Source organism: Haematobia irritans, chromosome 4, assembly GCF_050003625.1.
Source record: "Haematobia irritans isolate KBUSLIRL chromosome 4, ASM5000362v1, whole genome shotgun sequence".
In the NCBI taxonomy this organism is placed as follows: Eukaryota; Metazoa; Arthropoda; class Insecta; order Diptera; family Muscidae; genus Haematobia; species Haematobia irritans.
The window spans coordinates 203,217,407-203,240,924 of NC_134400.1; the positions used below are offsets into that span (position 1 = coordinate 203,217,407).

The 23,518-nt window shown below is 34.6% G+C and overlaps 6 protein-coding genes and 1 long non-coding RNA gene across 9 annotated transcripts; 3 read left to right on the forward strand and 4 right to left on the reverse strand.

The window, feature by feature from the left end:
* Positions 1-1,342: 1,342 nt before the first annotated feature.
* Pfdn4 (prefoldin subunit 4) lies at positions 1,343-2,160 on the forward strand. Its single transcript, XM_075305307.1, has 3 exons — positions 1,343-1,495; positions 1,642-1,863; positions 1,930-2,160. The coding sequence occupies exons 1-3, from the start codon at positions 1,451-1,453 to the stop codon at positions 2,077-2,079; spliced, it is 417 nt and encodes a 138-aa protein (XP_075161422.1). The 5' UTR covers positions 1,343-1,450; the 3' UTR covers positions 2,080-2,160.
* A 767-nt stretch (positions 2,161-2,927) lies between these two features.
* PIG-C (phosphatidylinositol glycan anchor biosynthesis class C) lies at positions 2,928-4,022 on the reverse strand. The gene has a single exon (XM_075305306.1). It carries the CDS (start codon positions 3,925-3,927, stop codon positions 3,082-3,084), a length of 846 nt encoding a protein of 281 aa, XP_075161421.1. The 5' UTR covers positions 3,928-4,022; the 3' UTR covers positions 2,928-3,081.
* A 324-nt stretch (positions 4,023-4,346) lies between these two features.
* On the forward strand, positions 4,347-6,066 carry eIF3e (eukaryotic translation initiation factor 3 subunit e). Its single transcript, XM_075308374.1, has 3 exons — positions 4,347-4,565; positions 4,650-5,042; positions 5,108-6,066. Exons 1-3 carry the CDS (start codon positions 4,476-4,478, stop codon positions 5,930-5,932), a joined length of 1,308 nt encoding a protein of 435 aa, XP_075164489.1. The 5' UTR covers positions 4,347-4,475; the 3' UTR covers positions 5,933-6,066.
* A 627-nt stretch (positions 6,067-6,693) lies between these two features.
* Positions 6,694-11,721, reverse strand: spd-2 (centrosome assembly protein spindle defective 2). Of its 2 annotated transcripts, none has more exons than XM_075308373.1 (8): positions 11,508-11,721; positions 11,330-11,424; positions 11,121-11,262; positions 10,060-10,729; positions 9,678-10,000; positions 9,412-9,612; positions 6,953-9,345; positions 6,694-6,891 (listed from the first exon to the last, which is right to left on the reverse strand). In XM_075308373.1, the coding sequence occupies exons 1-8, from the start codon at positions 11,587-11,589 to the stop codon at positions 6,835-6,837; spliced, it is 3,963 nt and encodes a 1,320-aa protein (XP_075164488.1). In that variant the 5' UTR covers positions 11,590-11,721; the 3' UTR covers positions 6,694-6,834. The 2 variants fall into 2 exon arrangements, with proteins under 2 accessions (XP_075164488.1, XP_075164487.1); XM_075308372.1 differs by having other exon boundaries at positions 11,496-11,721.
* Positions 11,722-12,640: 919 nt separating this feature from the next.
* On the reverse strand, positions 12,641-14,968 carry LOC142236716 (acetyl-coenzyme A transporter 1). 2 transcript variants are annotated; one of them, XM_075307960.1, is made up of 3 exons: positions 13,249-14,968; positions 12,936-13,178; positions 12,641-12,868 (listed from the first exon to the last, which is right to left on the reverse strand). In XM_075307960.1, exons 1-2 carry the CDS (start codon positions 14,644-14,646, stop codon positions 12,984-12,986), a joined length of 1,593 nt encoding a protein of 530 aa, XP_075164075.1. In that variant the 5' UTR covers positions 14,647-14,968; the 3' UTR covers positions 12,641-12,868; positions 12,936-12,983. The 2 variants fall into 2 exon arrangements, with proteins under 2 accessions (XP_075164075.1, XP_075164074.1); XM_075307959.1 differs by having other exon boundaries at positions 12,641-13,178.
* Positions 14,969-17,306: 2,338 nt separating this feature from the next.
* LOC142236717 (cold shock domain-containing protein CG9705) lies at positions 17,307-18,742 on the reverse strand. Its single transcript, XM_075307961.1, has 5 exons — positions 18,641-18,742; positions 18,196-18,393; positions 17,950-18,132; positions 17,757-17,879; positions 17,307-17,576 (listed from the first exon to the last, which is right to left on the reverse strand). The coding sequence occupies exons 3-5, from the start codon at positions 18,096-18,098 to the stop codon at positions 17,432-17,434; spliced, it is 417 nt and encodes a 138-aa protein (XP_075164076.1). The 5' UTR covers positions 18,099-18,132; positions 18,196-18,393; positions 18,641-18,742; the 3' UTR covers positions 17,307-17,431.
* A 1,185-nt stretch (positions 18,743-19,927) lies between these two features.
* LOC142236718 (uncharacterized) lies at positions 19,928-20,335 on the forward strand. Its single transcript, XR_012722167.1, has 2 exons — positions 19,928-20,085; positions 20,153-20,335. It is a non-coding gene; the product is annotated as an uncharacterized LOC142236718 (long non-coding RNA).
* Positions 20,336-23,518: the final 3,183 nt, after the last annotated feature.

The window sequence follows — 23,518 nt, forward strand, 5'->3', positions numbered from 1 at the left end:
ATGCGTAGTTTCTTGTTCCACTAGTTTTCGGCAAGACTTTACAGGAATAAGTTTGTTTTCATTTATAATTTTGATTATTTAAGGAAAAGTAATCGCGAAAATAAAGTGGTTTTCAACTCGAAAACCGAACATAGTACCTACCCTAAACTCGAACTTAATACCCACCTTAAGGGCTGTTTTCTTTTAGCACTGGATACCCTAAGCCGTGAAGGACTAAAAGAAAAGAGTACTCGTTTATCCAGGACATCTCCAAAAATATGCAACACTGTCATCAGCTGAGAAAAAAACCCCCAAATTGGTCTAGACTTTTTTCAAAAACCCCCAAAAATTTTAAGTATGTAAATAGTACAGAAGAAGGCCCAAAATTTCGTTAAAAATCTTGTAGTGATACACTTCAAAAATTAAATTTAACACAAATATATAAACTGAAAGAAGATTTTTTATGAGGAACAAAATTTTAAACAAATAAATTTTTTAATGCTAAAAATTTTAGACAAAATAGATTTTTTTAATGCTAAAAATTGAAAATGAAGTAAATAAAAATCATTACACAACTCGTCATATATTCGGGTTCGATTACTGCTTCGACCGAACACCAAAAAGTTTTTCAACGGTGGATTATCCCACCTCAGTAATGCTGGTGACATTTCTGAGGGTTTCAAAGCTTCTCTAAGTGGTTGCACTGCAATGTGGAACGCCGTTGGACTCGGTTATAAAAAGGAGGTCCCATTACATTGAGCTTAACATGGAATCGGGCAGTGATACGAGAGAAGTTCACTAATGTGGTATCACAACGGACTGAATAGTCTAAGTGAGCCTGATACATCTGGCTGCCACCTAACCTAACCTTGTTTTTAATTGTATCAAATATTAAAAATGCCCCTTCAACAGATGCGTTTAAAAAAGGATGTCATTGCACACTTGTTTGTATTTAGGAACATGGGTTGACTTCCCTTATTTTTTTTCTCAAAATTCATGCCAGAATTGCTCCAAATTTTGTTGAGAATTGCTCCACTTTATAAGATCTAAGATATATTTTGTACACCCAAAAATTCCCCCAAATAAATGTTACCCCTAACAATCCCCCTAAACGTGTAAAAAACCCCTAAATTTGGGAGGAAAACCCCCAACCTGGCAACACTGGTTCTGGATAGCGCATACAAATGTTGTATCCAGTGCAAAAAGAAAACAGCCCTATAAATACTCCCTAATTGTTTGAAAACCCGTTGAATTTTAACATTTTTCAAACGTTTGTGTTTATTGGAATGCATTGAAGATATTGAGTACTCATTTAATTGCAACGAGTACTCATTAGCAAATAACGAGTACTTGTTATCAGATACTCTTTACTTTCCCAACACTACTATCCACACAAGAAGAAGAACAACAACCAACAACTGTTTGGAAAATTTAAGATAATAAGAGAATTTGAAACAAATAATACTTAAAAATGGCAGCAAAAGTAGCAGCAGCACCAAATAAAGTATTTCAAAATGTAAGTCAACAAATAAGTATGAAACACAACCAACAAATTTCAGGAATCTTAGTCTAACCTCACATTGCTGTGTTCAATGCTTACTCATATATATATCTTCAAAGGATGGTTGGTTTCAAAAGAAAAATTACATTCTCTATTTACAGCATGACGATGTTCATATATCATTCGAGGATCAACAAAAAATCAATAAATTTGCCAAGCACAACGCCCGCATGGACGAATTGAAAGTAGAGTTAGATATGAAAAAGAATGATTTGAAGAGTGTTGAAGAAGCTTTGGATGAGATTGAACTTTTTGACGAGGACGAGGATATACCATTTCTATTCGGTGAGGTATTCCTATCACACAAATTGTCTCGAACACAGGTATGATAAGCAAAGAAATACAAAAGTGGGTTTATTAGACGTCATGTCAATTGTTCTCTTATTTAGGAATTATTGCACGAGACAAAAGAACAGACCCTCAAGGAAATAGCTAGCATAGAAGCCAAAGCTAATGACATCAAAGGTGAAATGAATGAACTTAAAGCACAATTGTACCAACGTTTTGGAAATAATATTTCTCTCGAAAGCGACGATTAAAAATTGAAGAATATGTCAATAAATCCAATATTTGCACTGGTTGCTCTATTATAATAAAATTAAAATTATTTATAAATATAACATATCTTTATATCTGAAATGAATTTCCCTAACAGGGCATGAGTATTTTCAATCCTATTGATTTCAGTATTTATGTGTGGTAAATAGCGCACATACAGATGGTCGACAACGAACAATTATATGGGCGACTTTACAATAATTCGACTTAAAATGAGTTAATCAACTTTGGTGAAAAAGTTTAGTACGAAAATGAGATTATCAATATTACGAAAAACAACCTTGCCCTTCCTTCCAAAATAGGGCACGAGTAGGGTCAATCATATTGATTGCAGAATTTAAATACATAGAGATGGTCGAGAACGAACGTAGTATATACTTTGCAATGAAATGGGCCCCCTGATGTACGTTCGCCCTCAAGTTCCTACGCATTTTCAATCTATGAATCACATTGAAGTTGAGGAAAAAAGACGACTTTAAAATAATTCGACTTAATATGAAGAGCTAATCAAATTTGGTGCGGAAACCGAATTGAAGACAAATTAAATGAGATTATTATAGGAAGCATCTCCACTTTTTTTTTAGTTTTCAAATTTAATTTTTTCTGTAATCGACGTCGAATGAATTTGAATTTAGATGCTACTCCAAATTACTAGAAAAATCATTTATAAATATGAAGTGGATGTCGTCAGTCGTTATTTTCTATTTACAACAATAGTATTGCCATTTATATCTACAAAATGTGAACCAATCTAACCGTCTTATTTTCTGCATACCACAAATCTAGTTATTAATATATATTTTCTTTTTTCGATATATACACGTTTACATTTATTTGTACAATTCTTTGTTTATTTATATTTAATTATAGTATTTTTCTACAGTAGTGATCCTATTAAAATGTTAATAAAATATTTACATTATGCATTACAAACGCAGTCTTTTCTTGGAATTATTTTCTATATACACAGTTTGCAGTAAATGCTATAATTTTATATCAATATTATCATCGGTGGTTTCTTCAACGATAGCCTCATCCCAAGGTCCATGTATATTATGTTTATGCCTTTGTTGAATTACAAAAATACACGGACAAATAAGGTTTATAAAAATTGTAACCGAAAAATAGATCCATAAAACATTCATCGATATGGTCCAAAGGAAATATAGGTTGACCGCAAAAATAACAACGAAAAAATACCAACGCCAATATTCTCTTACAGCAATGGGATATAAAACAAAGAAAATAGCTGCCTCCACTAGTAAGACAAAGGCATGATATGACGTTTGTAGTCGTGAAGCCAAACAAATTGAACCAAATATAGCGGCATTTACCGATATGGCCTTCGAAACCATAGCCACCGATAGACCATAATCACAAAATAGGACATTTATTAACATAACAATGAATGTCATGGAAAATATGGTGTCAGTGGATATGGCATCTGTTAAGGTATGTAAAACAGGAGCAAGTAAATATCCAAATAGAAGAACTGTCAGCAGAGTTTTCGAATCTTCCATTGCTATGGAGAAGGTCAGTATTTTTCTTCGAAAGTAGACGTAACCCACAATGGTCAATGTGAAAGAGGGCCATAAGATTGTAGTCGGTGAGACCTTTTCGCTGTACAACATGTAAAATGTTATTAAAAATCCAGTAATGCAGGATATTTGATTGTTTAATACAGTAACACCACGTATAACCTCGCCCAGAGAGTAGAATCTCACATGCAAATTGGTTCTCAAATCCTTTAGGAACGATGGATCCGTGTAATTATCTTCATATTCAGAATTTTCATATAAATTCTTTCGCCAACTTTTTCTTTTTGTCATTAGATTTTAATTGGAATATTTGACGTTCCTATTATTTTTATTTACAACTGGATAACAAATTTCACAAAATTGTTAGTGGAACCCTATGATCAAAACAAAATACCAGATGACAGAACCGACGATGGCAGTGTTGACGTGTAGTTAAAACCGGTTATAGTTTAATTTAATTTAATATTATAAGCTTTAAAGGTGTACTTCATATGAATAAATAATTTACATAAACAAAATGCATATAGCCTTCTTGGGATTTTTTTTAACTTAACCGGAATACAGCTTCTTTCTTTGTTCAAAAAAAAGTACAAACTTGATACTCGATTAAACTCATTTTTGTTAAGTTCACCCGGTTTTATATCAATGACATCAGGCAACACTGCAAGAGCAAATTATCATATTCATTTTTGACATTTCTCTTCTTCTTTCCTTTTCTCTTTGCCAATAAAGCATTGTGGAATAAATTTTTTTATTTCGCGTCAGCACGTTATTTTTGCTATAAAATCGTTCGAAAATAAGGGAATTTCATTGAAAAGTGTAAAATATAATACACCGAGATGGCAGAATTTGATTTAACAAGAATAAATTGCCAATTTTTGGATCGGCATCTAACATTTCCATTGTTGGAATTTTTATGTGGCAAAGAGGTTAGTTTTTGTGCCTGTTTTCCCAACTAGATGGATGACATATAGTATTTTCAATTATGATTTTCCTGACAATTTCTTTTGCAGATCTACGATCAAAAAGAGCTATTGGAATACATTTTGGAAACTGTAAATAAGACAAACATGATTGATTACACCATGGACACACGCAAACGTTTGGGTTTGAGCCAGGAAATGCCAGAAGAGTTAGTACAGCGTAAGGGCGAGGTTTTGGCTACTCTCAAAATGTTGCAAAATGAAGTTGCTCCCCTCATGAAGGCAACAGATATCCTTAAGAATGGTGAAAGCATGAAGGACACCAAAACTTTCGTCAATGCTTTGCAAAAGGACTATAACTTCAAAATAGAGCATTTAGAAAGTGCTTATAAGTTGGCTAAATATTTATATGAATGTGGTAACTACCAAGAATCGACTTCATATCTTTATTTCTGCTTAATTGTTATGTCGCCCGATGACAAGGTAAGATATAGAATTTTCTATTCAATCAATACGAAAACGTTTGTAAATCTCTTTAAAATTTCCAGAACTACTTAAATGTCTTATGGGGTAAATTGGCCGCCGAAATTTTAACTTTGAACTGGAATACCGCCCTGGAAGACTTAACCCGCTTGCGTGATTATATTGACAATGCCAATTTTTCCACCATTCAAGCCTTGCAACAAAGGACTTGGCTCATTCATTGGTCTGTATTGGTTTTCTTCAATCACCCCAAGGGCCGCGATTTAATCATTGAAATGTTCCTGTACAAACCTTTGTATTTGAATGCTATACAAACTATGTGCCCCCATATCATGCGTTACTTGGCCACCGCTGTTATTATCAACCGCACTCGCCGCAATGCCCTTAAGGATCTTATCAAAGTCATTCAACAGGAATCGTATACTTACCGTGATCCCATTACCGAATTCTTGGAGTGCCTATATGTTAATTTCGATTTCGAAGGTGCTCGTCTCAAACTACACGAATGCCAAACTGTCATTCTTAATGACTTCTTCATTGTTGCCTGCCTCAATGAGTTTGTTGAAGATGCTCGTCTAATGATCTTCGAGACTTTCTGTCGCATCCATCAATGTATTACAATTAGCATGTTGGCTGATAAATTGAATATGAATCCCGCCGAAGCTGAATGTTGGATTGTCAACCTTATTCGTAATGCTCGTCTAAATGCCAAGATCGATTCAAAATTGGGTCATGTTGTTATGGGCACACAACCATTGAGTCCATATCAACAATTGGTGGAAAAAATCGATTCATTATCAATGCGTTCGGAGCATTTGGCCGGTCTAATTGAGCGTAAGAGTAATCAAAAGAATCAACAAGAATCCATTGATTCATGGAAATATTATTAAACTATTTAAGTCTACTCTCTACAAGTTCATACACAAAATATTATTTTCTATGATTCCATTTGATACACTGTATTATATTATACTAAAAAGCCTGCAGAATAAAATAACAGCAAGACCTTTCTGGGCGATAAAAATTTGGTTGGTTTTTTATGGAATCTAAAACAATTATTTTGAGGAATTCTTGTCCTTTACAAGACGTACATTATTGGGTAAGTTTATGTTGGGACAATCGAGTTAAAAAAGAAGGCAGATAATTCATGTTATTTGAGCGAATGACGCCTGATTTCCTTGATCACAATTACTACGTCTGGTAATAAATTTCTCTAATTTCTAAATATTAAAAAAAAAAACAGACTAAAATCGTGTGAATTCGTTAATTTTGCATTACGATTATTTTCATTGCTTTCTCTCGAGTTTCTGCTCAACATTTACCTCCGGATGCAATTCCATTCAATATTTATACGTCAACGCTTTTGATGGTGAAAAGGAGAAAAATAAGAGATAATCTAAGAAATCTTTTGAGACAAAAATAATCACAAGGCGATTGATCATCTTTAATTATTTAATTTAATCATTATTCCAAAGTTTCCCTATCAATTAATGGATCAGTAAAGATAAACCAAATAATGCTCACCGAACGGGAACTCTATAGACCGTAATATCATTAAAAAAAAAAACATATATTTCAAACGGTCAGCTCTTATGTTTTTTCCGTTCCATTCAACAAATCCACGAATTATATAAAAAAAAACATTAAAATATAGCTTTCATTAAATTTTATATAAAATAGATTCACATTTTTAACACAAAAAAGGTGGACACAAACATTAAAAAATCGGATAAAATTACATTCGTATAGAGTATTAAAATCGAAAAAGGACTTATATATAAATATATTGTTCTTAATTTTTGTTCACAAGTTTAACTGGCACCGTAATTCTTTCATTTTCCATGTAAACCTGAAATAAACAATATTAGATTAGAGAAAAATCATCCACGCCCTAATATTATCAAACATACCATAATAAAAACATCTTCGTTGAAATCATCCTCTTTCGCAGCCGGATCAACATCTATTACTACTTCAATTTGTCCATTATCTGGAGCTACATAGCCCTCAGAGGGTTGAAATCGAAGTAATTGTTTTTTATTACAGGCTACCTCGAAATATTGCCGTGACTTAAAACTATTAAGCACAAAAATTGATACGCTTTGTCGTCTTTTCAAATTTATTTCTACATTGGTTGGCTTAACTGACCACATACGTTGATGAGTACTGCTGGCTGCAAATTTCTCCTCTTCATATATTTCATCAACTGTTCCAAGACTCGATGAAGTGGTCGGTGTGGGCGAATCGGCTGCACAAACAACGGTACGAAACAAAACTGTTTCGTCACCATCCGGCAAAAAGAGCGATGAGGCATCAGCAGTTTCATCCATATTGTCGTGGTTGATTGTTAGGAGAATTTCATGTATGCGAAAACCTGAAGTCAAATCCATGGCCACACTTGGATTTTCATGTATATCTTCCAATTCCTTCATTTCCACTTCATCTTCAAATTTAGTCCATAACATGTCCAATACATTGGATGACATTTTTGCTCGTTCTCTCTCATTCATTTGGCGCAAGAGACGCCGTATTCTTTGTCGATTCGCCTCGTCTCCGCAAATAACACGCATATTGGCCAAAGTTAAGACATTTCTCATTTTCTTAAGCATTTTTCGGATTTCTTCGCGTCGTGGTTTAAATATAATATGCGCCTCAACTGTTTGTTGTGGAGGGATCAATATTCTCTGTGGATAGATCTCGAAAGCGTCACTGAGACGTGGTAATAAAAGTCCCAAGGAGTCTATGGATACCACGGCAAAAGCTAACAATGGTCCTTTATTGTAGAAACTAATGGTCCTCTCCAAAGGCTGGGCCAGTCCGCATATGTCTCCCATAGTAACAAATGGACTACCTACAGGTCCCATTAGAATATTTTGGGGCACCACATTGGCATTTCCACCAAAGCCATATAGGGCCACCTCCAAGAACGATTGACCTATGTTGGTGGCTCCAGTGGGAGCATAAAAAGATAGTTTACCAATGGCAACACCACGCACCGTGGGACAAAAACTTATATTTATAGATCGACACTCTTGGGGATGTAGAGTTATGGTGTTGCTCCGTTCAGAGTTCACTATTTGAAATCCCGGTCCACTGACTTCGATACGCAACACCAAACGCTTATTGACAATATTTTTTATTTGCATTGATTTCCTAGAATCACTGCGCAATTTTATACTGCCCCATGAAAGTTCCAGAGTAGTTACCTTAAGGGGAACTTGTTTGCCATCACGATGACTAAACTCACTTGAGCTTGAGCATCGGGAAATACTACGAGTATTCGAACCCGATACAGTTGAGCGGGCAGAATGCATGGTAGTATAGCTACAAGTGCTGGAAGCTTCGCTTCCCACAGGAGAAGAAACACTTTTACGTAAAGCCATACCACCGGTTGGTGTCAATAATTGTCGATCAGAAGTGGTTGTGGAGTCCAAGACGGGAGTAGGAGATGATAAATGATAACGGGAGGATGATGGTGAACTGTCCATTCGATAGTCGTTGGCACTACGTGGCGATAAATGTGTACCATTGCGTGTCATTAAAGTAGAAACTATTTTACTGGATGATAGATTTGGAGATATTCCAAAATCGCACTCTGCTGCTGCATTACGAGGATCTCCATCTAGACGAGTAGAACATAGTGATTTTGGTTCTTTGTCGCTATTAACTGCAGATTTCTTGTTTGCCGAGAACGATCGAGATTGCCTTGAATTCACAGGTGTCTTTACATCTCCACCATCCTCATAGTCATCAGGCGAATCGGGTACATTTAATTTTAAAGGACTTCTATCTCTGGGAGACTTCCTGCGAACGCGTCGACTAACATTTTGTTTAGGTGTCCCAGGCCACTCATCATTATCTGCTTCCACCCCATCATCCACAGCTTCAATCACCTGAATATTTGGAGCAGTTGAAATCACCTCTATAGGACTTAGTGGAGATCTCGGCTGCTGTGTTTGGCTACGTTCCATTCTCTTCAAATCACTGGAATTTAAAAGGGACTCTGTGAAACTAATGGTATCGGATAAATCTATCCTACTGCCATTACTACCCCGCCCTGTTATAGGATCTACATTTTCTTTATTCTCTAAAATACTTCTGGCTGCTTCTTGGGCTGACAATTTGATGTCGGCGTACAATGAAGTACCACTTTTGGGCCTAAGTGAAGCGTTGGGCCCATTACCGTTTAATGTTGCATTATCACTGTGCGGATTCATACAAGATTTTGATTTTTTTGCTTGCGTTATTAATTGCTCTGTTAATCCACTGATAGATGTATTTTCAGGATCTATATCCAAATGTTCTGCAAATAATGTATAAAGTTAAAAAAAAATATATGAAAAATTAAAAAAAAATACAGGCACAATACCTAATGCCCTGTCTATAGCGGACATGCTCAAAAGATATGAATTTTCCGTTACATTAGCTCTATTCACATGTCCTTGGCTTGCAGCTATATCCTTCTCAACCCTGGTATATGTTTTATTATCAATTTTAGGAGTTTCCGCTATTGTGGATGATTTTACCGATGATATTTCAGAGACGCTTTGTTGTTTGCCATCCAAATTTTCTGCATTTATGCAAAATATAATTTTCAAGACAGTCCAAATGACCAATTTCAGTTTGAATACTTACCCAATGCTCTTCCAATCGCTGAGATACTTAAAAGATAGGAATTTTCTGAAGCGTTTCCAGAATCTTTACTTTCATGAGCATTTACTAGACTTGATACTCGAGTGTACGTTTTATTATCGACTAGTGGTGTGACAGCCACGGATGGTGCATCTTCAGTAATTATATTTGATGTGCTTACCATGTTACTATCATCCTCATCCACTAAAGCAAACGGGGTTCGGCATTTGTCGGGACTTTTTGATTTTACCATGTCCCAGATATTCTCGGAACGCATTTGAAAAAAATTGCCTACAGAAAAGTTAGGATCTCCAGCTATAATAGAACTGAAATTGAATTTTTCGTTATTGGTTTTAGCTGTATTTTGTATTGCAAGTTTATTTACTTCGAAGCTGATGGCGAATCAAAACCATTTGAAAGTGACTCTCCAGATATTGCTGCCTTTTCTTTAGCCTGTTGGCTTAGAGTCTTCGCGGGTATAGCTGCATATTCTTGGGCCCAAGAAATTTCATCCATTATTAGTCTCGATTGCATTAATTCCCCCGGCGCAAATTCTTCATTTGATAATCCACTCTCATCACCGGCGCCTGCACCAGCACAAAACGACAACTGCGAGAGTGATTGTTTGGACATTGACATATCTGCCGTACGCGGTAAACTTTTATCTTGATACTGACCAAATGAACTACCTACAGTAGATGAAGACACTGTGGATAATCTCAACAGTTTATCCACACCACTTGAATCCATAGAAGTGTCTCCATTGTTTAGAGTCTTACAAAGATTTCGAGTTTTGACAGCAAATGATGAGGCCAAAATTTCATCGACTGATATATTTTTTACATGTTTCGTTGGTTTATTATTGCGTATTTCTTTTTTGTATAATGTGGAGCGGCCTGTTATTTCATTTGGTTCAAAAGAAATCTTTGCATCTTTGCAAGCCGATGGTGGATTGGATGAGGTGGTCTCTAAATTTATTGTTTCATCTGTGACTAATTCTGATATATTTATTGTATTAGGTCTGCGAAATGGTACATAGTCTGTGTGATCAAGCGCTATATTTAAGAAAAATAGAATGGGTCGTTAGTTGGTGTAATGAGTATGAAAATTAAAATAGGGAGCTTAGTTTATTAATCATGCTAAATTTTTTTATGAACAATTATTTGTGGGGAACCAAGAGTAAGAATACCTAGCAATACTTTCTTTTAGTAAATTTTTTTTTAGTTCTATTGTTTGTTTTTCTGGACTATAAAATACTAATATACTATACACCTTTCGGCCTTCAAAGCCGAAACGGACAGTCCTCTGAAATAATTACAAAATTTCAATATGAAAAGTTGTCACTGCTTGGAAAATTTATGTACATCACAGTCGCACAAAAATTAACCTCTGACAATATGGTAATATCACCAACAGTTAAATGTTATTGCTTGTTAATGTACTTACGCATTGAGTTTTCTGTATTTGATGCATTATTGGTACTTTTCATATTCTCCTTATTTGCGGAAAGCTTAAGTGGTTTCTTGAATACATCCGGAGATTTTCCTGCTGATTTTTCTAAAATCTCCAATGCCTTATTTCGCTCCATCTATGAAAGAAGAAATACCATAAACATGATATCTATACCAGAAATGAAAGTGCATTCCGCTACTTACATTCAGGCGATCGCTTATACGACGATCGGATGTTGTAGTCCCACTATTTGTAACATAAGAATTTTTCAACGAATCATGGGATAAATCACCGAAAACTATAAACAGCCAATAATATATACAAATGTTAATAATTAATATTAAAAGTATGACTTTTCCATTATATTACATCTTCCTCTACCCTTTAGCCTGTCCATATTAAGGATGCCAAGCGATGTATCATCACCACTAAAACGAACTGACGAACTTGACTTTCCCTCCATATCAATACTGTCAATTACTAATTATACAGTTTATTACGACACAAACAATCAAAAATAATTGGACAAATTTCCACACACCGAAAATTAGAAGTTTATTGTATTTTGCGCCATATAAAATATTTGTTTTTGTGATCAAATTCAAATCAAAATGGCGGCGTAGTGCTTTCAGATTATCGATAACGATACTTATATACCGTTATCGATTGTTAGAATCGATTTGCAACTCAGAACTATATGTGTGTAAACATAACCAAAGCGATAGGCGAACATTTCTTATGGGAAGGCCAAAATCCGCGACGGAATGCCTAGCGGCTAGCGGTGTGTCGCCAAATTAAAATCTCTACAGTGATACAGTGTTGCCATCGCTTATCAAATTCTACTAGGCATTGTTGTTGTCTCGCAAAGTGGACAATCTTTAAATAATTTACCTTGAAATAAATGGTTTTATTTACACACTATCTTCCAATACTTTTTCTACAGGCCAGTAATAGATTTCGGTCAGTACTATATTAAAATAATTTTACCCAAATCGCTAATTTTACTCAAATCGTACGCATACGATCTTTTTCATCTAGATATTGTTACGATTGAACAACACTCTTTATTTTTTATTTTCAGTTAATAAAAAAATTTAACCACAAAATTAAAGTGATGGGTAAATACAAGGCTAATTCTGTTGTCCCCCAAAAATATCCATCTGAACTTAGTTATATTGAAATTCTACAAAAACTATATGTAAAAAAACTACAAAAAGTGTTTACCATTTTTGGTAGAATGTGGCAACCGTTCATCTCATTTGTTAGCAGGTAGAAATTAGTATAAGAAATATCCTCAAAATTCTACCTACTATTGAAGTGGAATTCCTAGTGAGTATCACTATAAATAGATATAACACTTATCAAAAAGAAAGAAGACACTACTTTTTATTAGTTATGACAATCCTCTTAAAGATAAAATCTACAAGAATCGAGAGCTATATCCAGTCTACTTGTTAGTATCACTTATCAGTTTTGGTCTTCCCTTATTACGGTCAGTTACATCTACCACTTAGTATTTTTCCATTCAGTTTTGTATTTTATTTGACATTCTTATAGACGATTTACAACAAAAAAAAAATAAAATAATTTAAAAATATACAAATTACATACAGTGTATGATTGGAAAGCAGGCAAAAGTAGGATAAATACTACAATGCTATCTATATAGGTTTGGTGACCAGGCACTGGAATACAATAATTCGGCTTACAGAAGGAAAGCTTCTTCTTAGCATAAAAGAAAACTAAATTTGTCAACAAATTAAAATTTATGGAATATATGAAAAAAAGAAAATTGCATATTAAATTCACCTAAAATATGTAACAGTTCAGCCTCTTTTATCGTCATACTATTAATTGCTAACTCTTTTTGTGTTGAATTGTTGTTTTATTCGTTTTAACCACTAGCCAGGATTTGTTGGGTAGACTTTGTAGATAGTTTATCCATTTTCGCATGCAAAGCAACCATATTACACCATATACGATACACACAATGGACTCAATATAATAGCCATCAAAAACTATTTGACATTCGCCACCAGCAGCATTACAATCCTAAAAATAAACAAAAGTGAAAATATTAATATTTCTCCCAAAACAAAACCAATTGCCTTATGGAATTTACCTGTGTCTCTTGTTTGTTTAAGCATTTGTTGCTTTTGGATATTGTTTCATCTCCATTTACACATTCCTTCCATGTAAGTACATCAACGAGCCATAATATGGCTGTGTTAGCCCAATTTCCTCCCAGATTTGAGAGTGTGTTAAGAAATGTCATATAAGTTCCACCCACAGCTGGATCGGATATTTTAGCGAAAAACGCCATTACAGCAACAAACATACAGTAAAGGAATATTTGATATATGCCATAGTTGACTACCAAAAGGACATAGTAATATAATGGCACTTCTCCACCTGATATCATAAATGGTGTCAAATAGGCTATAAGTGTAGCAATGCCAGCAAAAATAATACGATATGGAATAGCTTTGACATATACTTCCATTGGTCTTGGGCCATTAGTGTAGCGACTAACAACCCAAGGTAAAATAATTTGTAATGGTATAATGGGAACAGCTAAGAGTGCCAACTTTTCCTTTGGTACTCCAGCATCTATTAGTTTGAGCGAAGTTACAGCATCACAAGCGGCAAATGTAACCTTTACGGTTAATAGAATGCCGGCTAAAATTTGTACGGGGCGCATTCGTACCATGTCGAGAAGAATTTTGTAGCTTTCATAAATATTCATTTCATGTTCTTCCGTATAACGAGATCCATCATCTTTATGTTTGGGCAAATTCTCTTTCTTGAATATAGCAATAATTGTGGTAACCAACAGGAAACACCATGCCCAAAACCAGAGAAATTCTGGTAATGTTACCATACCTTCATCTTTAGGAACTACACGTAGATATGAATTACAAAAGTCCTTCGATTCTAGAGCAATAAAAGCTACGTAGCCCAAAAAATATCCAGCAGTCTGACCCACACTGTTGCAAGTTGATGCATAGCCCACATTACATCTTTTCAACATGGTTAAAGCCCAACCATCAACGGCTATGTCCTGAGTAGCTGCCAGAAAATTCAGCATAAAGAATAGTGCCGTCAGAAGAGGTACATTTGGATCGGTGCCATTTCCGCCCAACCAGCGATCCACTTGCCATGATAGAAATAACATGAACATTCCAATTAGATATTGACATGGAATTAGCCATGATTTGCGTCGACCAAAACGCTTAATATAACACGCATCCACTATAGGTGCCCACAATAATTTCATGCTGAATGGCCAGTATGCAAAAGAGAACTCTGCCTGTTGTTTGTAGCTGGCACCACGATTTTGCAATAGCATTGGCACGGCTGCAATCAAGCCCAATGGAATCCCTTGCAAAATGTATAATAGCAACAATATTAAAATATTTCCTCGATCACCTCGTATGTCCGTCTTCTCGTGTTGCCCATCATTGTCATTTTGCGGTATCGCGAGAGACTCCTTTGAATTTTGTCGACGTCGCAGACTCATAGTGGCTCAATTATCTATTCAAACAGCAATGTAGAACTTTTCTTCTAAGTTTTAAAAATAATAACAAAAAAACGACACGTCACACCACTTGAAGACTAGAGTCATGTGTAGTGGAATGGGATGATTGTGCGCTGACAGCCCTTAATATTTGCAAACCAGGTGCACTAAATACCTTGAATGTTGATTTCAATACTATCACTAGTTTTAATTTAACAATCATTCCGGGCTTTGTGTTTTCCGGACCATTTGAAGTTTTTTTTTTTTTTTTTTTTCAATTAGTTGTGAAGCACGAGCCAAATAACACCTGAATTTCTCCAAAGAAGAAGTAACAATAAATTCTAGACAGACAACAAAACAACAACATATGTTTCTTTTCATCAGTGTTGCCGTAGTACATGCAAAATATTAAAATTATTTATGGGTCTTTAATCCAATATGTTGTCATCACCATTAAAAGCTCATATAGCAAAACTAGTTTTGAATGTCTATCCAAGATTTTTTACCCATACAAATGTCGTGTCTAAAGTCCGGTATGTACTACTAACAGACATTTTATTTACATCCCGATGACACAGATTTGCAATACATTTCTTATGGGAGTAAATTGTCAACAGTCGATAATAACGCTTCACGGTTAGCATGCCCGCCTTGCATACACAAGGTCGTGGTTTCGATTCTTGCTTCGACCGAACACTAAAAAGTTTTTCAGCGGTGGATTATCCCACCTCAGTAATGCTGGTGACATATCTGAGGGTTTCAAAGCTTCTCTGAAACCACTTTCACTGCAATTCCACATTGGAGTCCGTTCGGACTCGACTATAAAAAGGAGGTCCCTTGCCATTGAGCTTAACATGGAATCGGGCAGCACTCAGTGATAAGAGAGAAGTTCACCAATGTGGTATCACAATGGACTGAATAGTCTAAGTGAGCCTGATACATCGGGCTGCCACCTAACCTAACCTAACGCTTCACGGAATTTTCGTTGGCAAATATAGCAATGCATTTCTTAAGTATACCGGTAATATCGTTGATAAACCAATAACACCGTTGTGCTTTGTATTTCTTACACAGCAAAAAAATTGGAAGTACTTCCAAAGACACACCTTTAAAAGCACTTCCAAAAATGACCTCCCAAAGATGTTCTTTATTTTGACTACTCAGGAAGTTTTTTAATACATTTTTTTATTCTTCCAAATAGGTTAAAAACAGAGTAAGAATTAATAAAATGGTACAAATTATTCGAACAAAATGCTAAATACATTCTAGAAAAATTGCGAAATTTTGAAAATATTTGAGGTCACGCGTTTCAGAAAAGCATTATAATGCATTAAAAATAATAAAAAGGTTTAAAAATTATTTATTTATCAAAATATCACATAATCTTTTTATTTACATCCAAAAAACTGAATTCGGATCACACCTAAAGAAGTGATGCATATTCAATGCAACGGCTGTTGAAATGGTGGGCATCCGTCCTATGGCAAGCCAATGTTAAATTCATCGCTTCTGCGCCAATTTTGCACCACTTCCGGATCCAAAAAGAACATTTTCACTGCCTTGTTTTGCTGGGTATAGCAATAAAATGTAAACAACCAATAACGATCTACGAACTTTCGTTAGCAAATCCAAAGACAATAAACTTGAAGAAGATAGGAAATTGGCTACGGAGGAGATCAAACCATTTACCGTGTTAGTTTCATACTCGAACCAAACGCGTATATGACAAGTATTGACATAGCATTAAAATGCAAATAAAAAGAAATTAAGTGCACGAAATAAATTTCCTTAAACGGGAAACTGTATTTTGTTTGTTTTTGCCTAAAATTTAACATTATTTCATTAAGAAAATTAAGTTTTTCATTTAAAAAATAAAAAAGAAAAACAAATAAAAAAATTACGAACATGTATGGAACTAACATGGTAAATGCAACATTTGGTATGACGCAAGCCAATTTCCTATCTTCCTCAAGTTTATTGTCTTTGGTATCAACCACCGTCCTTTATGTCAGAACAACCAATAACATCATCCTAAAGAAAATTTTGCTCGCAAAAGTGCCAATGCATTTCTTATGTATAGTGGAAATTAGGTTAGAGGGCATACTGGGCTTTGACTAGTAGGGGTTTCCGAAGACGGGTATGCTTTTGCATGCCAAAGTTTTACCATGTATTTCTTATGGAACCACGATTTGAATAGCAAGGATTTGTAAAACTTATAAAAAGCTTACGTACGTAATCTGTAGTAGCTAAAGCCGGCCTTCCAAAAGTATAATATGTCGATTTCTTATAATGTTAAGCAGTCTTCTTGACTTTTTGATTCTTATTATGATATTTAAATCAAAGTTATTTTTTATTCTTTTATGCCTCGCTATGTAAGTACAAAAATTTTTTTAAGTTAGTTGTACCACATATTGTTTGGATATATGTTTTTGTTAACTTCCAAGAAAATATCGGAATAATACAAATCCCTTCAAAATCGGTACAATACAACAATTTTGTAATATTTTACAAACCCATTCCTTCTCCCCTGTAGAAATAAAATACATCATTTTTTTTTTTATTTCTTTGAAACTACAATATCTATATAATTTTATTCATTAGTTTTTCCATAATATGAGAATAAAGTGCGCTTATTACATTTCATTTTTAAAAAAATCTGGCGATTTGAATGAGGCAATATGTTTTTAACTTTTATATTTCGTTTCCACTATATCGTAAAGAATCAAATTTGATTGGAATATTTAACGGCAGGCTGTGGTTACGATCACTAGTCGATCTCATAAGATATTTATTCCTCCCATCTGTGATGGACCTCTGGAGTCAAGTTAATAATTTTAACATGAACAGCTTGGAATTTCTCATTTTTTGGAGGTATAGCACATAAACGGTATCTAACCTCATCCCCCTCCATGGGTACATATTCTCCTTCAATGCTAAACAATAAAATAAAAGAACAGTGTTTGTGGTAATATAAGTTGCAAGTGATTAAAGAACTTTTAATATTTATTTTGGCTCTGTGGAAAAGTTTGCAAGGATAAAACCTCAGAAAATTATTCAGCTATAGATAGCACTAATTAAAAATATTTTATTAAATAGTAATAGGGAAAACTTACTCAGATATATGACAGAATAGTTCATCACCACCATCATTTGGTTTGATAAAGCCGTGACCCTTTGTACGATTGAATGACTTTACAATGCCGGTAACAATTGGATTTTCCATTGCACGTGCCGACCTAATGTTAAAACAAAATTATTTGTTTATTTGGAAGCCAAATTTTTATTGGGAAGCCGGTGTATAATTACGTGGATGCAGTGCGAGTACGTTTCGTAATTATGGGACTCGGCAATTGAAGAGTCGAGTTTGGAGAACCACAACTACTGTTTCTGCTTAGTGGTGGTTTGCCGGGATGACCGGGAACCAGTTTCTCCGGTGTACATGGGGCCTCAGACATATTCAATGATTTTTGTTGCTGGCTAATTAAAACCCTAATAAAACGTATCAAAACACACAAAAATATAAAATTAAATTGCAAATAAATACAAGCAAACCTGTTTAAAGTCCTTGTAAGAAATGGCGTCAACTCTTTATGTGGGTACGGGGGAATTAGTGATTTGCACTTTTTCAATTCAATCAAAGCGCCGAGATCTCAAGTTTGCAAACCTTCAGACTTTTGCTGTTAACATGGAATTCTCAAATTCTGGTGGATATTCGATTTATTACCGAAAATAGCACCACTAAATATAAACCTAAAATCACAACTTAATTGATGCAACTTCTAAATTTCTTTTTGCATTCGCTTAATATAACCAATTGTTGCCAAGTAATTGCAATCTTTTGAAATTAGCAATTACCCTATTATTATTTTTTAAACAATTTATAAACACTTTATTTATAAGATGAATTGTGTATTTCTTATTTATTGTATTTTTAACAAATGTAAAAAATTTACCATAAGAATTTTATTATATTAGAAAAATATATGTTAAAATTTACCTGGAGACTTGGCAACAGTACAACCAATGCAATTTCGTAGAGATGTAATATTTGCGATAACATGAAAATATCGTCCCTAGTATGTGTAACAAGCGCTGCCAGATTGAGAGATAAACAGCATTTGTTAATATTTTTACATTCCCAATATCCCTGCCAACATTTTTTAAATATTTTCTTGGGTCTGAAAATCTTCCTATTTATAAGAAAGATTCCCTTGCTGCCATCGTAAAGAATTATGTGAATAGTTTTGCCATCTGTGGGGGAAAGCAGCTTTTCGCCTTCTGCAAAAAGTGTAATCATTTTAAGGGGGCAAATAGAATTCAAATAAAGCGGACCTTAGACGGTCGGATAAACACTACGACAGAGGTTCGCCACTGCACGAACAATTATGATAACAACATGAAGAAATAAGAAGAAGCATAAACACAAACAATGAAGATGGACGAAAAGTTAGGTGTAAAGCCATTTTTTAGTAAAAATGGAAGAAACAATAAAAATTCCAAGCTGAATTAGCGATCCGTCATTAATTTCATTGCAGAAATGCTTGTTTTAATTATGGAAATAAATTTGTTTTTGCTAATGTTTGGTTAACATCTCCTTACACGTGAAGATTTGTGCCTCCCAACCGGAAAAAATCAAAGTTGCTTTGATTTTATGCCAACACGTCCCTGCAACACGCGAACATGGCCTTATACTAGCGGACTTGTCGCCGCAACGTGTTGTGTCGCAGAGTTTATCTGACCGTATAAGGTGCCCTTAAGCAAACAGAGTTAATGCTGTTAATATGGAATCTATTGGGACACGTAATTTTTATCAGAACGTATGCACCTGCACTCTGCTTTGGTGACGGTACCGAAAATCCGATTTCCTAAAATAAGTTACAGCAATGAAACCTATAAAGGCCCTTATCGAGGCGAAATGCGACTTTAATGTGCTATCAGTTATTCCGGACGGACTATCAGCTTTCAAACTTTGTGAAAATTTGCTTTGGGCTATTCCCCATCAAGTTATAATGAAATCTGCAACAAATATGTATAATTTTATGCCTTTTTTTACAGATTTAGTTTTCACTTTAGTGTAATTTAGCGATTTTAGCGGCTAAATTCGAACTTAATACTCATCTTAAGGTGGGTATTAAGTTCGAGTTTAGCCGCTAAAATCGTAATGTTTTCACTAAAGTGAAAACTAAATCAGTTAAAAAAGGCATAAAATCCCTGCCAGCATTTCAAAGTTCCATTTCATCTTCATCGCTACCACAGACTCGTAAATGTCACTATCATAAAGTACAAAATGTACTTCATACATCTATTTTGCCATCACTACTTTTACAAAAGCCATTTTATTTTTTGTGAAACGCCAAGCGCAACCAGCTTGTTATATTTTATTTAAATAAAAACGAAAATAAACTTCTGAAAACATAGATTTTACGCTTAAAATTGTGAAAGGTATATTGGTGAACAATTTTTGATTTTCCAAATGGAATAAAGTGATTGTTTTTCAAATATTTTACAGACACGCTGCCTCCATCGAATAAAAACACTGGCTGATAGACGCTGCAACATGTAACTCGCTACTTGTAACTCTACCTCATCATTAATGCAAAAAATTATGTTAAATGTGATGTGATAGTGGTATAAATGTTATATTTTTAAGAATTTGTAAATAATTAATCAAATTATTAAATATCTAAACAAACGTGTTTTACTCGACCACAATGATTCTTTTACCACTATCTTAAAATGTGCTTTTTCTGATTGTTTGGAGGGTCTCTTATTGGCGTCGTTCTAAATTGATCTATAAAGGCACCTAATAATTGCACTCATGCGAAACCTTTTTGTAGTAACTTGGCGTGGTACAACTTCTCAATAGTGACGGCGCTTTTCCGACGAGTTTTTGATATCGTATATGATTGTTTTCAACGTACTGGGGATTCTCAGAAGCGCCCCCAAATTCAAAAAATGTTGGCAGGGATTATACATATCTGTTGGAGATTTCAATATAACTTGATGTGGAATAGCCCAAAGCAAATTTTCACAAAGTTTTTATTCTTTAAAATGCATTATTACAGAAAAGTAATCGTGGAAAAATGACGATTTTTGCGGTTAAACTCGAACTTAATATCCACCTTTAAGACCAAACATTATCAAGTACAAATTTATTTTCATAGTAAAAACAAGCATTTCTGCAATGAAATTAATGATGGATAGCAAATTCCGCTTCCATTCAATGAAAAACTAGGCGAGAAGTATTTTGAAATTCATAAAGTAATTAGTAATTTATTAAATGTGGATTTTTATTGTTTTCTTCCTTTTTTTTGCAAAAAATGGCTTCAACCATAAATTTTAGTACATCTTCATTGTTTATGTTTATGTTTATGCTTCTGCTTATATTTTCATGTTGTCATATTTTTACGTGTAGTGTAATGCTTAGTACTAAGTTCGTTTCTGCGAAGAACGAATATCTTCATATATCTTCGTAAATAGGGTCTCAAACGCAGGGATGTAACTTATTTATGCGAAATAATATGCCTGCCTATTTTTTCGTGCGAAAAGTCCAGGGTTGTATAAATATGTGTTTAAAAATGTTCAAAACAAAGATTTCGCATTTAGTTTTTCGTGCGAAAACGTGACCTTAGTACTAGGCTTAAGGGTAAAACTTGAACGAACACACAACAAATAGGCGAACCGCTGTCGTAGAGTTTATCCGACCGTGTAAGGCCCGCATAAGATTCTTTACAAGCACAGACATTCCGTCCGGAAACACTTATAGTCTTTAATGCGCTTTACAGACTATCAGTTATTCCGGACGGAATGTCGGTGTTTGTAAAGAATCTTATAGTGTGTCGGATCGATACGACTTGTCGACGATGACTAAATAATCGGTAAATGTGTTATCGATCCAATAAACATTCAGCAGTATTGATTATGCCTTCGGACTTAAAGGGCACCTTATACGGTCGGATAAACCCTGGGACACAACACGTTGCGGCGACAAATCCGCTAGTACAAAGTCATGTTCGCGTGTTGCGGGGACGTGTTGGCATAAAATCAAAACAACTTTGATTTTTTCCGGTTGGAAGGCACAAATTTTCACGTGTAATGCTTAGTACTAAGTTCGTTTCTGCGAAAAACGAATATCTTCATCTATCTCTATAAATATGGTCTCAAATTCAGGGATGTTAACTTATTTATGCGAAATAATATGCCTGCCTATTTTTTCGTGCGAAAAATCCAGGGTTGTATAAATATATGTCTGAATATACTTAAAACAAAGATTTCGCATTTATTCCGCGCTAACGTTTTTTACATGGAGTATAACAGTTTTTCGTGCGAAAACGTGATCTTAGTACTAGGCTTAAGGGGATGTTCGCCAAACATTAGCAAAAACAAATTTATTTTCGTAATTAGAACAAGCATTTCTGCAATGAAATTAATGAGGGATCGCTAAATCAGCTTGGAAATTTTATTGTTTCTTCCATTTTTTTCTAAAAAATGGCTTTATGCGCTTTACAGACTATCAGTTATTTCGGACGACAGTGCTCGTGTCGAACATGTCCTATATATTGTGCACTTTATAAGTTAAGTCCGAAGGCATAATAGATACTGCTGCTTGTTTATGGGATCGATAACACATTTACCGATTATTTAATCATCGCCGACAAGTCGTATCGATCCGACACACTGTAAGATTCTTTACAAACACCGATATTCCGTCCGGAATAACTGATAGTCTGTAAAGCGCATAAGGCCGGTACTATGTTCATTCTTGCGAAAAAATTTTATGGAAACCATTATTTCGCACATAGAAAGAGGCTTTTTTTTTAGGTAGCTTGGAGCGCTATTTTACAGGGAGCGATATTGGATTAAGTTGGTGGTTGTTGCTTGTTTTTACAAAATAACATTTTATTTTTCCTTGGGCAATTGATCTGCTATTCCTTTGATCCTTTGTATAGTTTCGGAACAAAACTATGGTCCGCGTTTGATTTATAAACCCGCACAAATAGTTTTTAATAAATGAATTATTTCTTAATTCACATTGCAAATGGCGCCGTGCTATAAACGTCAGTTTTTCAACACGAAAAAACAAAGTATCACAAATGGAAAAAATTTCGCAAATTTTTCGCATTTTTTGATTTTGTATGGAGTTTCAACGCGAAAACCGAACAGAGTACCGGCCTTTAGTTTAATACTCGAACCAAACGCGTATACGACAAGTATTGACATAGCATTAAAATGCACATAAAAAGAAATTAAGAGCACGAAATAAATTTCCATAAATGGGAAAATGTAATTTTTTGTGTTGTTGCCTAAAATTTATCATTGTTTCATTAAGAAAATTAAATTTTTCATTTAAAAAATGAAAACTAAAAACAAACTAAAATGTTACAAACATGTATTAAACTAATCTGGTAAATGCAACATTTGGTATGACGCAAGCCAATCTCCCATCTTCCTCTTTTATTGTCTTTGAATAGGAGAACCTCCCCAATAAACACAGGATGAGCGTTTTTCAAATGCAACAACTTTTCAGTTTGAAGGCCGGTATGCACCTCTAGCGAAAAATGTCATTCCCATAAGAAATGCATTGCTATTTATGCTAACGAAATTTTCGGTAGCGTTCAATTTCGTAAGCTGGTACGCACGTCTAATGAAAATAACAGGGTTGTCAAAAGCATATTTTGGCAGCAAACATGTAATTTATTACAATAATTGTGTGCGTAAAAGTTTTAAAAGGTCTGTAAATAATAAACAATTTATTTGAGGAATATTTGGAACATATATTAACAATTTTTAAAAGCGATTAGCTGGTTTAAAATTTGTGCACACAGCCCTGTTTTTTTTGTTGTAGACTTCAATAAATTTTTGCTACCGAAAATTT

What these genes read in the sequence shown, in the direction of transcription:
- LOC142236716 (XM_075307960.1), bottom strand. Translation starts at nt 14,646, where the DNA reads ATGAGTCTGCGACGTCGACAAAATTCAAAGGAGTCTCTCGCGATACCG. An exon ending in TAAACAAACAAGAGACACAG is followed by an intron (nt 13,179 to 13,248) that starts GTAAATTCCATA and finishes GTTTATTTTTAG; the next exon opens with GATTGTAATGCTGCTGGTGG.
- eIF3e (XM_075308374.1), top strand. Translation starts at nt 4,476, where the DNA reads ATGGCAGAATTTGATTTAACAAGAATAAATTGCCAATTTTTGGATCGG. An exon ending in AATTTTTATGTGGCAAAGAG is followed by an intron (nt 4,566 to 4,649) that starts GTTAGTTTTTGT and finishes TTTCTTTTGCAG; the next exon opens with ATCTACGATCAAAAAGAGCT. An exon ending in TTATGTCGCCCGATGACAAG is followed by an intron (nt 5,043 to 5,107) that starts GTAAGATATAGA and finishes TAAAATTTCCAG; the next exon opens with AACTACTTAAATGTCTTATG.
- LOC142236717 (XM_075307961.1), bottom strand. Translation starts at nt 18,098, where the DNA reads ATGTCTGAGGCCCCATGTACACCGGAGAAACTGGTTCCCGGTCATCCC. An exon ending in CGTACTCGCACTGCATCCAC is followed by an intron (nt 17,880 to 17,949) that starts GTAATTATACAC and finishes TTTTAACATTAG; the next exon opens with GTCGGCACGTGCAATGGAAA. An exon ending in CTATTCTGTCATATATCTGA is followed by an intron (nt 17,577 to 17,756) that starts GTAAGTTTTCCC and finishes TTTATTGTTTAG; the next exon opens with CATTGAAGGAGAATATGTAC.
- Pfdn4 (XM_075305307.1), top strand. Translation starts at nt 1,451, where the DNA reads ATGGCAGCAAAAGTAGCAGCAGCACCAAATAAAGTATTTCAAAAT. An exon ending in CAAATAAAGTATTTCAAAAT is followed by an intron (nt 1,496 to 1,641) that starts GTAAGTCAACAA and finishes CTCTATTTACAG; the next exon opens with CATGACGATGTTCATATATC. An exon ending in ACAAATTGTCTCGAACACAG is followed by an intron (nt 1,864 to 1,929) that starts GTATGATAAGCA and finishes TCTCTTATTTAG; the next exon opens with GAATTATTGCACGAGACAAA.
- PIG-C (XM_075305306.1), bottom strand. Translation starts at nt 3,927, where the DNA reads ATGACAAAAAGAAAAAGTTGGCGAAAGAATTTATATGAAAATTCTGAA.
- spd-2 (XM_075308372.1), bottom strand. Translation starts at nt 11,589, where the DNA reads ATGGAGGGAAAGTCAAGTTCGTCAGTTCGTTTTAGTGGTGATGATACA. An exon ending in GATTCGCCATCAGCTTCGAA is followed by an intron (nt 10,001 to 10,059) that starts GTAAATAAACTT and finishes ATTCAATTTCAG; the next exon opens with TTCTATTATAGCTGGAGATC. An exon ending in ACGAAGATGTTTTTATTATG is followed by an intron (nt 6,892 to 6,952) that starts GTATGTTTGATA and finishes TGTTTATTTCAG; the next exon opens with GTTTACATGGAAAATGAAAG.